At 43.9% G+C, this 20436-nt stretch overlaps 1 protein-coding gene across 2 annotated transcripts in view; it reads left to right on the top strand.

Moving 5' to 3' along the window:
* Positions 1–20436, top strand: part of RXFP1 (relaxin family peptide receptor 1) — a 575874-nt gene that overhangs the window by 541335 nt on the left and 14103 nt on the right. For both annotated transcript variants that reach the window (XM_073644759.1, XM_073644767.1), the window contains 6 exons: positions 129–200; positions 795–866; positions 1783–1854; positions 3229–3458; positions 6355–6765; positions 11167–11385. In XM_073644759.1, the coding sequence (XP_073500860.1) occupies positions 129–200; positions 795–866; positions 1783–1854; positions 3229–3458; positions 6355–6765; positions 11167–11385 (1076 nt within the window). The remainder of the gene's footprint in view (positions 1–128; positions 201–794; positions 867–1782; positions 1855–3228; positions 3459–6354; positions 6766–11166; positions 11386–20436) is intronic.

Below are 20436 nucleotides of genomic sequence, written 5' to 3'. Positions count from 1 at the left end.
GCAAAAAAATGCAAAAAAAAAAAATTACCGGTATACTTGCATTTGACTTTTTTTTTTTCAAAACAATGAGAAAAATAATATATAATTAATCCATGTGTATAATTATTGTGTGATTTTTATTTTGACAGAGACTTGGCTAATAACAGAATTGAAGCATTTTCCCCATCTTTACTCAAGGACATGAAGGAATTATCCCAATTGTAAGCCGCCTCTGAGGTTTTAGTTATTTTATTTTAGTAATTCTGCAGAAATATGTACAGAATACAAGCTGGAGTACTAGGGGAAAGCAGAGTGAAATTTCCACGTCTGCCCTTTCAATCACTACCTGTATAGTAATAATGCTCAGACTTATTTATTTTATCAAAGCTTGTGGTTAAAGGGGTCTTCTCAAGTTCCTGGGATAGTGGATAACTTTCCAGTCACTGGAGGTCTGACTGCCAGGGCCCCCACTGACCCCCGTGTCCCCCACCGATCCCGGGAACTGGCCCAGGTGAAAAGAGCAGAGATAATATGCACTTTCTCTCCATTCATTCTTATCGGGAGCGCCGGAGATTGCTGAAACTTGAGAACACCTCTTTAAAATAGTTTCTCAGCTCTCCTTACTGCTTTCTCTATAGGATAACAATTCTGAAGCACTTTTTTCTCAGTTTTCTATTTTATGTTGTTCCCCTGTTATTGCTCCTGAAAATGTCTGAATAAACTTATAACTGGTTGTTAGTATTTTCCTTATCCATAACATTTGACCGTCCAATGCTCTCATACACCTATTCTCTTCCTTCCTACTGTACGTCCAGGAATATTTCTGACAACCCCATGCAGAAGATTCAACCAGACCAGTTTGATTATGTACTTACATTGAAATCCTTGTAAGTAGAGCGCTTAGAATTTAAACACATTATTTTATCTGATCTACGCTTGTAAATTTATATACAGTGATTGCTTTGTGTATTCAGCAACAGATTACATGATGGCAGATCTAAAGATTATTACATGATGGATTTTTTATTTAACCAGTTCAAGATCCTACCATTTTTCCCCCTTCCTTACCAGGCACATTTTAGAGTTTTATCGTACATGAGCATCCAACGGCTCAATTTTTTTCTCTCCTTTGGATATTCAAATGAGTTTTGCCTTTTTTTCACAAAACATGCGGCTTCATTTTTATGATATTTTTATTTATTTTTTTGCTGATATTGGAGGGCAAATGTAAAGAACAAAGGAAATACTTGTCTATTTTTTGAAAAAAAAAGTAATAATTTGTAATAAATTCAGCCTCCTGTCTACATAGCAGAGCTGACAGGGTCTCCTAGGATCCAGCAGCTCCTGCTCTCTCTACACCCAGTGATCCCATATTCACTGGGTCTGGAGGAGGAAGCAATACCAGTGCTTCCTAATATATATACACAAGCACTGGTTCAACACTCTGTATAAAGAGATCGAGAAGGTAAACATGGTAATAAACCTTTTTGTTCTCTGGGCAGAGTCTGGATCTGTCTAACAGCCAGTTCCCCATCTCCACAGAGACACCAAGTCATACAAGTTGCTTACACTGTTTTAATGTTTAAGGACGTTATTGTAAAGTAAAGTGGGGACCGAGATGATAGATATGTGCATAAACCTAGCCTAGACTTTAGGACCATTCAAGTAGTACAGTAAAATAGTCTAACATTACTATCTAGGTGACCAGTTCCATCAGTGTCTTTGGATTTAACTGCGCTCTACCGCACATTAAATGGAGTTGACTCTTTATACTAATGGATATATTTTTATTTTGTGCTTCAGAAGCCTTGAGGGGATTGAAATTCCGAATATTCAGAGAAGAATGTTCTTGCCACTCAGAAATCTCACCCACATGTATGTAACATATGTTGCTATCCTCATGAAATAAAATCTGTCCCCACAGCTATGTTCACCTGTATGTTTTCCCCACCCCATGAAGGATAATATAAAAAAGGGTTTCAGAAATGAAAATGAATGCTCCTTCAGATGTCATACATACATTTGATTTTTATTCAGAAGATTCAGGTCAATGAGTAGCTATTCTTATGAATTTCTAGGGAAAATACTGGTGGAGCTTTTACACACACAGTATTTTTTTTGGGCTCTACCTCAATTTCTTTTTAGAACTCTCATGATTGCTATGGCCAAAAATAACTTTTTAAACAAAAAGGCCACTGAATCGGAGAACTAAAAATAAGTTGACTCACACGGGAGCTGACGGTGCTTAGATGTGTCCCTTCCATTGTGAAGATCATATTGGACCAGCACCAGTTATCGTCTGTCCTATCCTAAAGTAGCTCAAATTACAATTCTATTTATCCCTATAAACTCTACGCTATTAATACCATGTGTCACACAGTGATTTCCTCTGTTTCACCACCTGACAGCTTAGACGTAGATGTCAAAACTCTGTTATTTATAGGATGTCTTGGAAACAGGTGGTATCTCCGGGGATCTGCTGATTTTTAGGGAATATGAATGGTTATAGAGTACTTACTGAGGCCCCATGTGAATACTATGATCGGCTCCTTGAATTCTTTTTTTTTTAAACATCTGCCGCATTATACATTTACAGCAATTATACTTATTTTAAGGATGACAACACATGAAAAATGATTTTCCCTCTGGATGTGAAAAAAATCTTCATTTTCTAACCTAGTTTTAACAAAAGAAATTGGTGATTGATTACTGTTGGTAAACCTCATCATTTTTATGTTAGTAAAAAGGCAGGTAAGGCCCCCTGGCTCAGAGGGAAGGTTAATATGCCAGATATACAACTCTTGAAAAAAATAATACATAATAATGGATGGTTGGAGTCCAATGTTCAGAGCAACATTGTATACGGCTGTGATTATATTCATAAACAGAATAACCAACCAGGTCAATTCTATTTTCTGAACTATTCTGGAAAAATGGAGCATTGTCTCTGATTGATAGCTAACAAGCTCAGATGCCCTATCACACTCTTTTGTTACATGTGGTCCATTGCATTTTCCTAATATCTAGGCTCCTATAATGGAAAAATTGCATTCAGCTCGCCCAACTGCACATAAATCCCATTATGTTACTATTGTCATTTTATCTTGTAGACAGCTGATTGGCTGTCAGCAGATTATAACCCCAGACATTTGATTCATTATCACTCAGGGCATTATATATGAGCATTGTCTCTGTTTTGGATTTTTTCACCTCTTGTACTTACACCTTTTTGGGGGTTTTTTTTAACAGATATTTTAAGAAATTCCAATACTGTGGATTCGCCCCTCATGTGAGAAACTGCAAGCCAAATACAGATGGCATATCTTCTCTGGAGAATTTGCTTGCCAGTATAGTACAGCGAGTGTTTGTTTGGGTCGTTTCTGTGGCCACCTGCTTTGGGAACATCTTTGTCATTTGCACTCGGCCATACATCAGATCAGAGAATAAGCTACATGCTATGTGCATCATATCTCTTTGCTGTAAGTAGTTACATGGTAAATTCACAGTAATTAAGAATTCTTCTTTTACCCCTTGCCACGGAACCATTCAGGTCCTTAATCGGGTATTCGGGGCTGCATAAATGATCACCTACCCACTGGATATGTGATCATTGTTAGAAAGGTGTGGGTCACACTGATGGGATTACCATTGATAGTGAAAATATGTCCCCTGTTTTTCTGTTGTTCTCCCTTGGCTCCTTTTTAAGTCTATGGTCCTCAACATCAATCATCATCAACATAGCCAAGAGCAGGGCTGGGCTCAGCTATTTTTATCATTGCCATAAATCATAAACTAAGAATGGCCATGAAGAGGTATATTAGTGTCATTAAGGGGTTAATATTGTTATTATTTATTATATTCCTTATATTGCATTTAAAAGTAAGAATTTAGTTCCTTTAAACATTTCTTCTTTCTATTTTTGAAAAACTGATTAGATATAGAACCTGCAGAAAAATACACCACTGGGGTGAAATTGTGCTCAGAAATACTGTTATTACCCAGGTTTACGTGTAAATACAGTGGCTTGTGAAAGTATTCACCCCCTTGGCTTTTTATCTATTTTGCTACATCACAATCTGTGGTTAAATATTTTTGTGATTCGATTTGTGTGTGAAACATCAGCATTAGACAGTCTAAGTTGGTGAAGTGAAGTGAGAAAAATATAGGCATAAAGTACATTTATGGGATCAAATAACTAAAAATTGGCATGTGCACATATATTTACCCCTTTTGTGATGAAGCCCCTAAAAATTTCTGGTGCAAGCAATTACCTTCATAAGTCACATGTTTAGTGAAAGGAAGTCCACCTGTGCGCAATCTAAGTGTCATATGGTCTGTGAGTATATACACACTTTTTCTAAAAGGCCACAGAGGCTGCAACACCATTAAATAAGAGACCTCAACTAACCAAACAACACTATGAAGACCAAGGAGTTCTCCAAACAAGTCAGGTACAAAGTCGTTGAGAAGTAGAAGTCAGGGTTGGGTTATAAAAAAATACAAATCCATTATCATCAAATGGAAAGAAAATGGTACCACAAGAAACCTGCCAAGAGAGGGCCGCCTACAAAAACTCTCAGCCCAGGCAAGGAGGGCATTAATCAGAGAGACAGCACAGAGACTAAAGGTAACCCTGAAGGAGCTGCAGAGTTCTCAAGCAGAGACTGGAGTATTTGTCCATACGACCACAATAAGCCGTACACTTCATAGAGGTGGCCATTATTTAAGAGTCGGCAGGAAAAAAGCCTTTACTTACACACAAAAATTGTATTGCTCGTTTTGAGTTTGCGAAAAGACATGTGGGAGACAAATGTATGAAGGAAGATGCTGTGGTCAGATGAGCCCAAAATGTAACTTTTTTGCCACCAAGGTCAATGCTCTGTCTGGTGCCAAACCAACACAGTTCATCACGCCAAGAACACCATCCCCACAGTGAAACATGGTTGTGGCAGCATCATGCTGTGGGGATATTTTTCGGCAGCAGGGACAGGGAAAATGGTCCTAGTCAAAGGGAAGCTGGATGGTATTAAATACAGGGATATTCTTGAGCAAAACCTGTTTCAGTCTGTCAGTGATTTTTGAGAATAAGATGGAGGTTCACCTTCCAACAAGACAATGACCGAAAGCATACTGCTAAAGCAACATTCAAGTGGTTTAAGGGGAAACATGTAAATGTTTTGGCGGGGCCTAGACAAAGTCAAGACCTTAATCCAATTGAGAATCTGTAGTCAGACCTGAAGATTGCTGTTCACCAGAGGAAACCATCTAGCTTGAAGGAGCTGGAGCAGTTTTGCCATGAGGAATGGGCAAAAATCCCTGTGGCAAGATGTACAACTCTCATAGAGACTTATCCAAAGCGACTTGCAGCCGTAATTGGTGCAAAAGGAGGATCTACAAAGTACTGACTTTAGGGGGGTGAATAGTTATGCACACTGAAGTTTTCAATAATTTTGTCCTATTTGGTGTTTGCATCACAAAAAAAGAAAACCAAATGTTCACAGTTGTGGGCATGTTCTTTACATGAACTGATGCAAACGCTCAAAAAACAGTGAAATTCCAGGTTGTGAGGTAGCAAAGCATGAAAAATGCTAAGGGGGTAAATACTTTCGCAAGCTATTGTATATATAGGTAAATACTGTATATACTGTATATACACACATCTGTAAAACGTCATTGCAGTTTTAAATACATTTTTAGCCCAAATCAGGTGAATTCAAATAGAGTGGAAAATATTAAATAAGGACGTAGACTTCTCCTTCTCTTGCTGGATCCACTATTGGCTTTGGCTCCTGAAAACTGAACAAAAAGTTACAAAAGCATTTTTACTCCAAAAGTTAATTTGAGTGAAATCACCCATATACTGTAAAGAACTCTGGCACATGGAAGTCAGCAGGATATGTGGAGAGGGCACTGGCAGTCTGTGACTAGCACACACACAAACCCGAAATCCAGATACATATATACTGAGGATATTGTAGGTGGAGATGTGCTGACCTACCACCAAGATTACATTTTATTTACAAAAGTCTATAGACTTTTATAATAGTACTGTAGATAGAGATTATAATTTACCACTCTCTTCTCCATGATCAGAGCCCATAATTCAAGCATATAAGGGTGTTGTAGTAGAAATATAGTAGAAGCAGATACACCTTTATTTCTGTAAGATGATGTTAATATCGAGTATATTACATATTACATTATATATGTAAGGTCATCTGTTTTTGCATGCAGTATTTTGTAATCCAGCCACAAATGCAGGACTGGGGCACAAAATGCACCACTTTGGGGTCAGTCGTGTCCAGCGCAGGCATTAAAAATTAGACTGGACATATGCGATGTATAGAAATCCCTCCATTAATGCTTGTTTTCCAGGTGCTGATTGCCTAATGGGATTATACCTATTTGTGATTGGATACTATGATCTGAAATACAGAGGAGAATACAACAAGAATGCCCAGGCCTGGATGGACAGCACACAATGTCGGCTAGTTGGATCATTGGCCATACTCTCCACAGAAGTGTCAGTCTTACTTCTTACCTACCTGACTTTGGAAAAATACATTTGCATAGTTTACCCTTTTAGATGTCTGAAACCAGGAAAATGCAGGACAATAACCTCCTTAATACTTATTTGGATTATCGGTTTTATTATAGCCTTTCTACCCCTCAGCAATGAAGACATATTCCACAACTATTATGGAACTAATGGGGTCTGCTTTCCCCTACACTCAGAACAGCCAGAAAGCACCGCAGCTCAGATCTACTCAGTAGTGATCTTCCTGGGTAAGCCACCGAAAAAAAATGTTAACTCTGCTAAAAGTAAAAACAATGTTCTCATTAAGACGTTCTGGTGAAGATTGGGGAACACAGTCCAACAGCACCGAAAATATCTTCTTAATTTACATGATGATTATTATAGATCTATGTCCTTTTCTGTGAAACTTCATGTCATCCCCTAATCTATGTTTTTCTTGGAGGAGTATGTGCCCCAAGGCCTGGATGTCAGGGGCTACCAAGAAATCACTCTACTTTGGTCACAATATTAAGATACAGGGTTAAAAAAGTGACTGAATATGTGCCTTGCTTGTAGAAAAGCCTAGCTACTTACAACACTGCTTACTTACAACACCACAAAATTTAGAGCCCATTTTACTTATTAAAGGCATCATATCGAGTCTCCGGGAACAATGAACACAAGAAGTAGGGTGACCTATTTTGGTCACTATTATATTGAAGTCCATTGGGATAGATTACTTGACTTGGATTTTAAGCAGCCAAGGTAACGCAAGCCATAAATGGTAGATCAAGGTTGGCGGAACCCGCCATTATCAGTGTGATCGGTCAACCATCTAACCATCTAGTGTGTATAGGATTGTAGCAGTTTTCTCTCAACATCTGTTGTTGGATGAGGCTGTAGGATTTCTACAAGCCCAATCCTTTTAACCTCATCTCAGGGAAGATAGACCTGTGCTAAAAGTTGCTGGTAGTGTCTTATTCTCCAGTTCACATTCACAACATGGTAAAAGTAGGCTGAGCCCTGGGGTCGGATGGAATAGCAGGGCATTTGTCCGACAACAATCTTAAGTGTATGGCCTGCTCAACCCCTTAAAGCTCAATGACATATATATCCCTCATGCTTCAGTGACCCTGCGCTCCTCTGATGCTGAAATCTGCCTTTGCTTGCAGCATGGAAGCGCTCAGTTCTGACCGGCGTCATGACCATGCTACTGATATGAACTCTCAATATTCAGGGGCGCACAGCCCCCCCAGCAGCAGGAAGCTGAGGAGCAGAGAAGCGGTGCGCTCCTGAAGAAAGAGGATTAGACATCCCCTTTAAGACTTACACAAGAAAAACACAATAATATGTTATTGCGAAGTGAAAGGCACATTGTACTAAGTTTCTAGGCTATTTTTACACCTAAAAATTAGAATGAAAAACTTCCATGTACACATGAAGGACTCGTCCAAACTAAATGAACATTTAATTAAGGCAATGATTACATTTGTTTTCGGAGTTGTCCTTTCAGTATAAGTGTACAGTACTGTAAATCAGAAGGGCAGAACATCCCATTCATTAGTTTTACAATTTATTGTCCAATTAGTTGGACAATAAATAAAAAATTCTAATGATCATGTATGTCAAGGAAACTAAAATGTATGGAAGAAAAGTTATGGAGCACACTATTGCTTGTACCCATTATTTTTAATTAAACGTATGTATCACTAATTTTAAAGATCATATATTACTTTTGTTTGGATTACTAGAACAAGAAAGTCATCTAAATGACGACAGCAGAAAAACGTATCATTTGGTGGTGATATTATTATTATTTATACAATGACATCACAAAATACTCCTGGTTGAATGATACTAAATGGCTCTATAGAAAATATCCAATTTCCTGAATGTTTTGTTTCGGGTTCATCACTTGTAGTCACCATAATTGTTCTACTGATAGTAGACAATAACAATGAGCAGGAAAGTCAATGGAGGCAGGAGGAGACAGGGACTAGGAAATAAACAGGAGTTTACAGGAAACGGCTATAATGAGAGAAACAAATGCATAGCAGCTGAACAAATGATCTGAAATGTATTTTATACTTAACGGCTGCAGTAAAATGATTTCTAGAAACGATGAATAGAGGTAATATAGAGGGTGCAGAGATTTAAGGAAATCAAGGAACCTCTGCCACATAGAAGGTCCTGTTATAGGTTCTGCACTGTGGTTTGGGACTACAGGTTTCTTCTCTGCCTCTTAAGACCCCCATACACATTAGAGTAAAGTTGTTCACACCCACCAATTTCAGCAGAACAGGAATAAATATTTAATGTGTATGGGGCGTCTTAGTGGGGTTGTCGACTACTCACCAAAACTCTTCTTAAATATTATATTCCCTAGTGTGAACTAAAAATAACACATACTCACCTTTCGAACCAGTGCTGTTCCAGTGATATAGGGGCCGAGACTCCCAGGAAATGAGGAACATTGTTATGCCATTTGGTTGCTAATGGGCTGTGCGAGGAGTTTGCCTTGTTCTAAAGACTATTGGGCCAATGCACGTAGAGCAGAATCCACGGTATTAAGGGATACAGACTTTTTCCAGCATGGAGCACTGGTTACATCGAACATATTGTTGTGTTTTATTAGAGATTTGCTTGCTCGTCAGATTAAGTGCACTAATTTCACCTGGAAAGTGTTCAGCCTCTGGAATCAATGTTTCCATTCAGTGACAGTAAGCAGAGGAAGACTGATGAATCTTAAGTATACATAAGGCCAGACAGGAGATTAGTAAAGGTAAATGTAAAAGCAATCATGTCATTACTCTCCTCAGTGTCTCAGGGGCCTCAATTAAGACATTGTTCTCCCAGTCACTAGTCCCATTGTGTGGATGGGGGTAGTAGATCCAGTGGAGCAGTTACCACTGGGGATCTCACATGCTGTCCCAGGTGATGGGCTCAGCATCAGGAAAGTACCTCCACCAATGCACAGTTAGCTTTGGAGGGGGGGTGTTTCCCAAGGGCCAGGCTCAATTCCAGAGGGGTGGCTTGGGGTATTTGAATATGAATGTGTGGCAGTCTTCTCTAGATCTCCTTCATTGTATTTGAAACTTACTATGCATACTACAATATATACCACTATGTATACTACTAACCTACTACACCCGCAACACTGCATTGGAAACTTGCAGAAATATTCCCATTTAGATGTCTGCATGGCTACATTTTTGCTGTAAATATTTAGTTTTGCGCTTTCACAGTCAAAGCTTTCTGCCTGTGCCAAAATGATAGGGAGGTCATAGCTGTGCTCTATCAGAACTAGCCCAGTGCTTCATGTGCTTCTTCTAAAGGCTTAGCAGCTTCACTTCTGTAGTTAAGGTAAAGCCATAATCTTATGAGCAGCTTTAAAATAACTTTTTTGATCAGGATCTGGATTCCTTATCTGAGGCTTTTCCTTACCGACTCAGACCTGGGGTGGGAATTAAAAGGGGGGAGAAATATCTAAAAAGTATTCATACTGTATGTGCACAGAAAGCATATAGTAAAGGAGAGCTAATAAGCTCTGGTTTATCAGGAGAGTGCAGGTAAGCTCAACTCTGCATAACATTAGCAAAAACATACATTTCAAGCTGAGAACTACTGCAATATGGTTATTATATCTAATGATACATATACACATTTGATGTTCCCCGATCTTCTCTATAAACTTTGATGGTGAAATTGGATCTCAATGAGTAGAGTATGGAAAGCCGCTATGGAACACTTCTGACAATGCTACTTCTGGAGGGATTAAATGATTGTGCACATTGCAATCCAATATGCCTGATCTTTGTTTTGTTTGGGGAGTTTAACTACTCGGATGCACAGTAGATAATCTTAGGATTCTCTGTGTAGGACAAACTTACTAAAAGAGCAAAAAGATTCACGCTGCCATGGCCCAGGGCGCAGTTTTATCCTCTGTTGCACCCGGATGAAGGCAGTCTTCCCTCCTGTTGTTGGCATCCTCAGCTCAGCATCCCAGCACTTCTTGTACTTATCAGATCATGAAGTGTCATGGCATCAGGGTCTAGTAAGCGCAAGAGCTTCCCAGGATGCTGGACATAGAAGTGAAGACTAACTTTGTCCAGCTGCTACAGGACTGGACACCGGACAAATCTTTTTGCTCAACTCTACTATTAATATCTGACAGCATATTGTTAGGATATACCATGAATATGTGATTGTTGTAGGGTCTACTAATGGTGCTGGCCACTAGAATAATGGGGTAGCTGTGCTCAGTGGGATGTGGCATGTCCACCACCTTTTACGAGACATAGTGCCACCTTTATCTATGCGCTGAGTTAACCTAGAAAGTGTGTGCAAAAATGATACTCTTTGGCATACATTTGTCCAAAATGTATTGGAAAATTGGGGCAAATACAATAAAATCTCCTTTATCTAAACAGATTTCTGGTTTTTCAATTCCACCATATATTATACTGTACATACTGGACATCTTTGAGAATTCAAGACCCCTAGAACACCACTTTTCAATGCAATTTTTGTGCTTGTCTTCAATACTTTTCACAGTATCAGTATTCTTTTTTTAGGTATACAAACATAACTTTTAGACTCATACGCCAAATATGTAAATGTAGCCTAACGTGTACTAACTCAGTGTTGCTTTGTTGTGTTTGCCCAAACAGGCGTGAACTTGGCAGCGTTTATCATCATTGTGTTTTCCTATAGCAGCATGTTCTATAGTATCCACAAAACTGCAATTATGGCAACTGAAATTCACAACCACATCAAGAAAGAAATGACTTTAGCTAAGAGATTCTTCTTCATCGTATTCACAGATGCCTTGTGCTGGATTCCTATTTTCATACTTAAACTCCTTTCCCTGCTTCAAGTTGAGATACCAGGTGGGTGTAAGTTTTCTATTAAACCAGTGACCTTTGTTATTCACCAAATATTCAGAAATAACCAAGTGGATTTCCTTCCATTCTCTGCAAAATGCATTCAACAGCTATCATGATTGTGTCTGTATAATCCTTGTAGTATTGCTGTAATACAACTGATCTGTTTATAACTGAGGATTTATAACTGAGGATTATTGCACATAATAGTTATTCTTGCTGTTTCCTAATTATAATATTTAGGTAGATAGTAATGTAACCTGAAATTCCAGAAAAAAAACATGGCTCTCTAAAAACAACTGCTTTCAAATCCTACCTAAGAGTAACTATCAGTGTATTAACATATAGTAACATAGTAATGTAGGTTGAATATAGACCCTATGGGGCCAACAACTGAGGGGGTCCATTTCCACCCAGACTTAAAGGGCTGTTACTAATGTCTAGATGTCGGAAGGGGAAGTAGAAATATAAATCTGGTCCCATTCTAAGTTTTACAATGGAACCCCTTGGTTACTCTTGCTGTGTGTATTATCCCTTCTAAACTACATTATGCTTCATCCCTGAGATATCCCTGCACCCTAATAAACGTTGTCCAGATAATATCTGCAAAAGTCCATGAAGAATTGCTTTCAGGAGTACATTTCCAAGAGTAAGGCTCTGTTCACATATCCATTTATCCTTCCGTTTGTCTGTTCTATTTCAAACAGACATACCAAACAGATAAACAGATTCGGCATCCTGGGCACTGCTATTTTAAATGGAAGCACAGTGTTCCCATTGATTTATATTGGATCCATTTGGTTTCCTGCATGAAGAAACAGGAATGCACGGGATTCTAAGTCCACTCATCTGTTCCATTTGCCTATTCTAAATAGAGCAGACAAATGGAAAAGATAAACGGTTATGTGAGCGGAGCGTAAGAAAATTGAATTTCTGAAAAAAAAACTAACTACATTATGGAAGATATAATCAATAAAAAAAAAATGTGCAAGGGACAAAATATAACAATGTCTTCGATAAGAGCATTAATTTTATTAGATTAAATTAAAAGATATGTACAATACAATTCAAGCAAATTCCTACACAGGACAGGAGAAACAACAAAGAAGATTGATGGATGTACATGGGCATACCAAATGCAAATCATAGGATATATATCAATTCACTGGTCTATTGATGCCCAAAGCTAGAACTTAAGATATAACATTTATTGGTATAAAAAGATATTGGCTATAAAACCCCTTTTGCAAAAATCAAGTTAATGATACATAGTAATTCTAAAGAGTAAATACAGTTGTGCTCAAAAGTTTACATACCCCGGCAGAATTTTTCCTTTCTTGGCCTTGTTTCAGAGAATATGAATGATAACAAAAAAAAACATTTTCGCCACTCATGGTTATTGGTTGGGTGAAGCCATTTATTGTCAAACTACTTTGTTTTCTCTTTTTAAATCTTAATGACAACCAAAAACATCCAAATGACCCTGATCAAAAGTTCACATACCCTGGTTATTTTGGCCTGATAACATGCATAGAATTTGACACAATTGGGTTTGAATGACTACTAAAGGTAACATCCTCACCTGTGACCTGTTTGCTTGTAATCAGTGTGTGTGCATAAAAGCTGAGTGAGTTTCCGGAATCCAGACAGACTCTTGAATCTATCATCCAGCCACTGACGTTTCTGGATTGTGAGTCATGGGGAAAGCAAAAGAATTGTCAACGGATCTACGGGAAAAGGTAGTTGAACTGTATAACACAGGAAAGGGATACAAAAAAATATCCAAGGAATTGATAATGCCAGTCAGCAGCATTCAAATTGTGATTAACAAATGGAAAATCAGGGGCTCTGTAAAAACCAAACCACGGTAGACCAACAGAAGTTTCAGCCACAACTGCCAGGAAAATTGTTTGGAATGCAAAGAAAAACCCACAAATAACATCAGCTGAAATTCAGGACTCCCTGAAAACTAGCGGTGTGACTGTTTCAAGATGCACAATAAGGAGGCACTTGAAGAAAAATGGGCTGCATGGTCGAGTCATCAGAAGAAAGCCATTACTGCGCAAATGCCACAAAGTGTTACGGATCCGGGTGGTGGAACCTCTGTGCTGCGGTGCAAGGAGGGACCAGAGGGGCATGACTAAGTATCTACTCGGCCTGACCAAGGTCGCACGGCGGCTTAGTCGACTCCGTGAACCAGGGAGGGACTGAGCAGAGGGACCAGCTGCCACTCTGGGACCGACATTGTATGAGAGCAGGTGACTCCCACGGGTCAGAAGGTAGGAACTGACCGGTACAGCGGAAGAGCACGGCAGGCAGGCTGACGGGTGGTCCGGGTAGACAGGCAGGCTGATTCGGCTGATAGCCAGACAGGTGCTCCGGGTAGGCAAGCTGGCGGGCACAACAGGTAACAGTCAGGTGCTTCCGGGTAAGCAGGCAAGCGGGCATGGCAGGTAAAGGCAGGTGCTTCCAGGTAAGCAGGCAAGCGGGCACAGCAGGTAACAGGCAGGTGCTTCCAGGTAAGCAGGCAAGCGGGCACGGCAGGTAAAGGCAGGTGCTTCCAGGTAAGCAGGCAAGCGGGCACGGCAGGTAACAGGCAGGTGCTTCCAGGTAAGCAGGCTGACGGGCATGGCAGGTAACAGACAGGCGCTTCCAGGTAAGCAGGCAGGCAGACATGGCAGGTAACAGGCAGGTGCTTCCAGGTAAGCAGGCACGCAGAGCCCATAGACAGACTGGCGGACTGGACTGTAGGCAGACTGTCGGGCTGGAAAGTAGTCAGACTGGCAGACTGGACTGAAGAACAAACTGGCGACTGACTTGCAGAGGACCTGAGGGCTGAAGCAAAGTAAGTATAACAGAGCAACAACCTTGCACGGGCACCTCCATATTGGAGGAGGTGCCTTTTATAGAGAAAGTCCTCTGGCCATTGGCAGGGGACTCTTTAGGATGGCGCGCACGGCCCCTTTAAGAGGGAGGGAGCGCGTGCGTGCCCTAAGCACAGTGCCAGGGAAGCTGCGTGCACCAGCAACAGCAGCAGGGAGGCTGGAAGACGCTGGAGCCGGACCGCGGGGGTAGGGGGGCGGCGTCTCTGCCTGGCAGGGGGCAGAGGCGCCGATGCTACAGTATCCCCCCCTTTACGCCCCTTCTTTTTTAGGCCTGCAAGAAATTCTTTAAGAAGAAGAGGGGCATGGATGTTCTCCCTGGGTTCCCAAGACCTCTCCTCCGGGCCAAACCCCTTCCAATCCACCAGAAAAAAGGTTTTTCTTCTTACCCTTTTGGTGGCCAAAATGTTCTCTACCTCATAGACGTCCTCAGTGGAGACTGGAGCTGGAGTGGTACCTGGATCATCAGAAAAAGAATTAAGAGCAACTGGTTTGAGAAGAGATACGTGGAAGGAGTTGGGAATCCGTAAGGTGGCCGGGAGTTTTAGCTTGTAAGCCACGGGATTGATTGGCTTGAGAACCTCAAACGGGCCGATGAACCGCGGACCCAACTTATACGATGGTATTTTGAGCCGAACATGTTTGGAGGAGAGCCAGACCCTGTTTTCCGGATGGAATTGCGGCGGATCCAGACATCTCTTATCGGCATGTTTCTTCATCCGCTCAGAGGACAAAAGAAGTGTGGATCTAGTGTTTTCCCAAATAGTACAAAATTCGCTGACCAGAGACTCAGCGGCAGGATTGTCCACAGAAGCGGAGACGGGAAATGGAATCCGGGGGTGTTGACCGTAGACTACAAAGAACGCGGATTTGGAAGAAGACTCATTCTCATGGTTGTTATAGGAGAACTCAGCCTAGGGCAGGAGCTCAACCCAATCGTTATGGTGAGCATTGACGAAATGCCGGAGAAAGCTGGTAAGGACCTGGTTGATACGTTCCACTTGACCAATGGACTGGGGATGATAAGCAGAGGAGAAATCCAGGGTGACATCCAGCAGCTTACACGTAGCTCTCCAGAAGCGCGAAGTGAACTGAACCCAGCAATCAGACACAATGTGGAGGGGAAGGCCGTGGAGATGAAAGATGTGATTGATGAAGTCCTTAGCCAGCACAAATGCGAACGGGAGACCAGGCAGAGGGATGAAATGGGCCATTTTAGAAAAGCGGTCAGCGACCACCAAATGACAGTACAACCGGCAGAAACAGGGAGATTCGTAATAAAGTCCATAGCTACAGTATGTGTTGCCACGGGGCGGAAGAGACCGGTAGAGGCAGGAGACGGCCGGCGGGAAGATGCCTGGGAACTTTGTTACGGGCACAGGAGGAGCAAGTCGTGACGAAATCCGCAACATCCTTGCGTAGAGAGGGCCACCAGTAATTCCGGGTGATGAGCAGGAAGGTCTTCCTCTGGCCTGCATGGCCAGCTAGTTTGGACGAATGACCCCAGAGAAGAACCTTCTTACTATCCGGAACAGCTACAAAAGTCTTACCGGGAAGAAGACGAGACAGGTCAAACTGGGCCACAGTCATTACTCTGGAGGGGTCGATGATATGCAGAGGCTCCTCCTCTTGGTCGGAGGACAGGAATGAGTGGGATAGAGCGTAGGCTGTAATGTTCTTGTCCGCAGGGTGGTAATATAGAGTAAAGCAGAATCGGGCAAAGATCAGAGACCACCGGCCCTGATGTGGATTGAGTCTCTGGGCGTTTTGTAAATAGGCCAGGTTTTTGTGTTCTGTGTAGATGATTACCGGGTGCAGAGCCCCCTCGAGCAGGTAGCGCCACTCCTCCAGCGCCAATTTGTTGGCAAGCAGCTCACGATCTCCTATAGAGTATTTGCGCTCGGATGAGGAGAAGAGCTTGGAGAAGAAGCCGCAGGTTACCATTCTCCCGGGCGGGGATTTCTGGGTGAGCACCGCTTCGGCTCTGGAGGAGGAAGCATCAACCTCCAGGAAGAACTGCTTGTTGCAATCCGGACGGTGCAGCACAGGGGTGGAGGAGAAGGCTTGTTTTAGGGAGACGAAGGCCTCCTCCGCTTCGGAAGTCCATTCCTTGGGATTTGCTCCCTTACGGGAGAGCACGGAGATGGGAGCGGTCCAGGAGGAAAAATGAGGGATGACGAGGCGGTAATAATTTGCGAAGCCCAGGAATCGCTGAATCGCCTTCAACCCCACCGGTCGGGGCCATTTTAAGACGGCAGAAACCTTCTCAGGGTCCATCCGAAGATCAGTCTCGGAGATAATATAACCCAGGAACGGAAGGGAAGTCTCCTCGAAGAGACATTTCTCAAATTTTGTGCAGAGATGATTCTGCCGGAGCATTAGCAGATCCTGACGAACATTCCTCTGGTGTGTGGGCAGATCCGGAGAGAAGACCAAGATATCGTCCAGGTACACCACTATGCAAGAATACAACAGATCTCGGAAGATGTGATTAACCAGCTCCTGGAAGATGGCAGGAGCATTACAGAGACCAAAGGGCATCACACGGTATTCATAGTGAGCGTCTCGGGTGTTGAATGCCGTCTTCCACTCGTCTCCCTGGCGGATCGGGACCAAATTATACGCCCCGCGAAGATCGAGCTTTGTGAAGATCCTCGCGCCTTTAAGGCGGTCGAACAGCTCCGAGATGAGAGGCAGGGGGTACTTATTCTTGATGGTAATCTGGTTAAGGCCCCTGTAGTTGATACACGACCGTAGTGAGCCGTCTTTCTTTTTAACGAAAAAGAATCCTGCTCCAGCCGGGGAAGTAGATTTCTGAATGAATCCCCTAGCAAGATTCTCCTCAATGTACTCAGACATGGCCCGGGTCTCAGCCAGCGACAAGGGGTAGATACGCCCGCGGGAAGGAGAAACACCGGGTACCAGGTCGATTGGGCAATCATACGGCCTATGAGGTGGTAGTGTCTCAGCTTCCTTCTTGTCCGCATAGGACCAGTAGAGTGCCGGCAGACCTGGTAGATTAGTCGGAGAAGACGGAGGTCGAGCCGGAAGAACCGGAACCAGGCAGGTCTCATGGCAATACTGCCCCCAACAGAGCATCTCACCAGATCGCCAATTCAGGATGGGTTCATGTCTCTGTAGCCAGGGTAGACCTAGCAATAGGGAGTGAGAGAGTCCGGATAGCACATGAAAGGAGATCCTCTCCGAGTGTAGCATTCCCACCTGAAGGGTTACTGGCTCTGTGACGAGCAAGATGGTCTCCGGAAGGAGTCTCCCATCCACGGAAGCGACTGCCAATGGTTCGGCCAGACGTTTGGTAGGAATCTGATACCGCTCCCCAAGGGCCTGAGAAATGAGATTCCCAGCGGCTCTGGAATCCAGGTGGGCGGTCTCAAAGAAGCGGGTCTCACCACTGGAAATAGCAACAGATAGAGTCAAGGACAGAGAGGATTTACTCTTGCCTAGGACGACCTCTCCGAGCGGTCCTAGACACTGAAGTTTCCCGGCTTCACCGAACAGGAATGGATCAGATGCTCCTTACTGCCACAGTAGAAGCAGCTCCCCTCGGCTCGGCGCGTCTCTTGGCGAGACTTGACCATCTTAGTCTGGTCAATTTGCATGGGTTCGGGCGAGCGTGCCTGGGGAAGTGTTGGTTGGGAGGCAGGTTTCTGGAATACAGGAGCGAGACGAGGAAATCTTCTCTCCCGGGTAGTCTCCTTAACTCGATGTCAATCCGGGTAGCTAGTGACACCAGGTCATCCAGGGTGGAAGGGTTGTCACGACCAGCAAGCTCATCCTTGATCCGTCCGGAAAGACCCTCCTAGAAGGTGGACACCAGGGCCTCGTTGTTCCAGGCAAGCTCGGATGCGAGGGTACGGAACTGTATGGCATACTGGCCCACAGTGAGACTCTCTTGGCGGAGATGGAGAAGAGAGGAGGCAGTAGAAGTCTTTCGTTCGGGCTCATCGAAGACCTTCCGGAGGGCAGTGAGGAAAGCCGGAAGATCGGACACCAGGGGATCCCCTCTTTCCCATAGAGGGTTTAGCCATGCCAATGCTTCCCCGGTGAGGTGAGACATGATGAACGCCACCTTGGCCCGGTCGGAGGGAAACTGATGTGCCAGGAGTTCAAAGTGCAGAATGCACTGGTTTTGAAAACCCCGACATAAGACGGGGTCACCACCGAAACGTGGGGGCGCAGAGAGCCGGGGACCAGGGCCGGATGCCATGACACTAGTAGGCTGAGGCGTCGCCAGAGCGGGTGCCGCTCGGCTCGAGACAGACACAGGTGGGATGGACAGCATGTCCAGGCGCGAGTTGACAGACTGTAGGTAGGTCAGGATAGTTTCCTGTTGGGATCTCTGACGAGAAACCTCCTGGTACAAGTCAGAAAGCGAAGGAGCCTGGGAGCCACCGGGTTCCATGGCCCGTGCAAAATGTTACGGATCCGGGTGGTGGAACCTCTGTGCTGCGGTGCAAGGAGGGACCAGAGGGGCGTGACTAAGTATCTATTCGGCCTGACCAAGGTCGCACGGCGGCATAATCGACTCCGTGAACCAAGGAGGGACCGAGCAGAGGGACCAGGTGCCACTTTGGGACCGACCTTGTATGAGAGCAGGTGACTCCCACGGGTCAGAAGGCAGGAACTGACCGGTACAGCGGAAGAGCAGGCAGGCTGACGGGTGGTCCGGGTAGACAGGCAGGCTTATTTGGCTGATAGCCAGACAGGTGCTCTGGGGAGGCAAGCTGGCGAGCACATCGGGTAACAGGCAGGTGCTTCCAGGTAAGCAGGCAAGCGGGCACGGCAGGTAAAGGCAGGTGCTTCCAGGTAAGCAGGCAAGCGGTCATGGCAGGTAACAGGCAGGTGCTTTCAGGTAAGCAGGCAAGTGGGCACGGCAGATAAAGGCAGGTGCTTCCAGGTAAGCAGGCAAGCGGGCACGGCAGGTAACAGGCAGGTGCTTCCAGGTAAGCAGGCTGGCGGGCACGGCAGGTAACAGGCAGGTGCTTCCAGGTAAGCAGGCAGGCAGACACAGCAGGTAACAGGCAGGTGCTTCCAGGTAAGCAGGCGGGCAGAGCCCATAGACGGACTGGCGGACTGGACTGTAGGCAGACTGTCGGGCTGGAAAGTAGTCAGACTGGCGGACTGGACTGAAGAACAAACTGGCGGACAGGACTGACTTGCAGAGGACCTGAGGGCTGAAGCAAAGTAAGTATAACAGAGCAACAACCTTGCACGGGCACCTCCATATTGGAGGAGGTGCCTTTTATAGAGAAAGTCCTCCGGCCATTGGCCGGGGACTCTTTAGGACAGCGCGCGCGGCCCATTTAAGAGGGAGGGAGCGCGCGCCCTAAGCACAGTGCCAGGGAAGCTGCGTGCACCAGCAGCAGCAGCAGGGAGGCCAGAAGATGCCGAAGCAGGACTGCGGCGGTAGGGGGGACGGCATCTCTGCCTTGCAGGGGGCAGAGACTCCGATGCTGCACAAAGTATCTCGCCTACAATACGCCAAACAGCACAGAGATAAGCCTCAAAACTTCTGGTACAAGGTAATTTGGAGTGATGAGACCAAAATTTAACTTTTTGGCCACAACCATAAACGTTACATTTGGAGAGAGGTCAACAAGGCCTATGATGAAAGGAACACTATTCCTACAGTAAAGCACGGAGGTGGATCGCTGATGTTTTGGGGATGTGTGATCTACAAAGGCACAAGAAACTTGGTAAAAGTTGAAGGAAAGATGAATACAGCAAGTTATCAGCAAATACTGGAGGCAAATTTGCGCCTGGGACGTACTTGGATGTTCCAACATGACAACGATCCAAAACACAAGGCCAAATCGACCTGTCATTGGCTACAGCAGAACAAAGTGAAAGTTCTGGAGTGGCCATCTCAGTCTCCTGACCTCAGTATCATTGAGCCACTCTGGGGAGATATCAAGCGCGCAGTTCATGCTAGACAGCCCAGGAATTTACAGGAACTGGAGGCTTTTTGCCAAGAAGAATGGGCAGCTTTACCATCTGAGAAAATAAAGAACCTCATCCACAACTACCACAAAAGACTTCAAGCTGTCATTGATGTTAGAGGGGGCAATACACGGTATTAAGAAATGGGTTATGTGAACTTTTGATCAGGGTCATTTCAATGTTTTTAGTTGTCATTAAGATTTAAAAAGAGAAA

The sequence above is a fragment of the Phyllobates terribilis genome, unplaced genomic scaffold, assembly GCF_046119375.1.
Source record: "Phyllobates terribilis strain yellow unplaced genomic scaffold, ASM4611937v1 Scaffold_1__5_contigs__length_1240528914, whole genome shotgun sequence".
In the NCBI taxonomy this organism is placed as follows: Eukaryota; Metazoa; Chordata; class Amphibia; order Anura; family Dendrobatidae; genus Phyllobates; species Phyllobates terribilis.
This window is presented reverse-complemented; position numbering and strand designations above follow the sequence as displayed.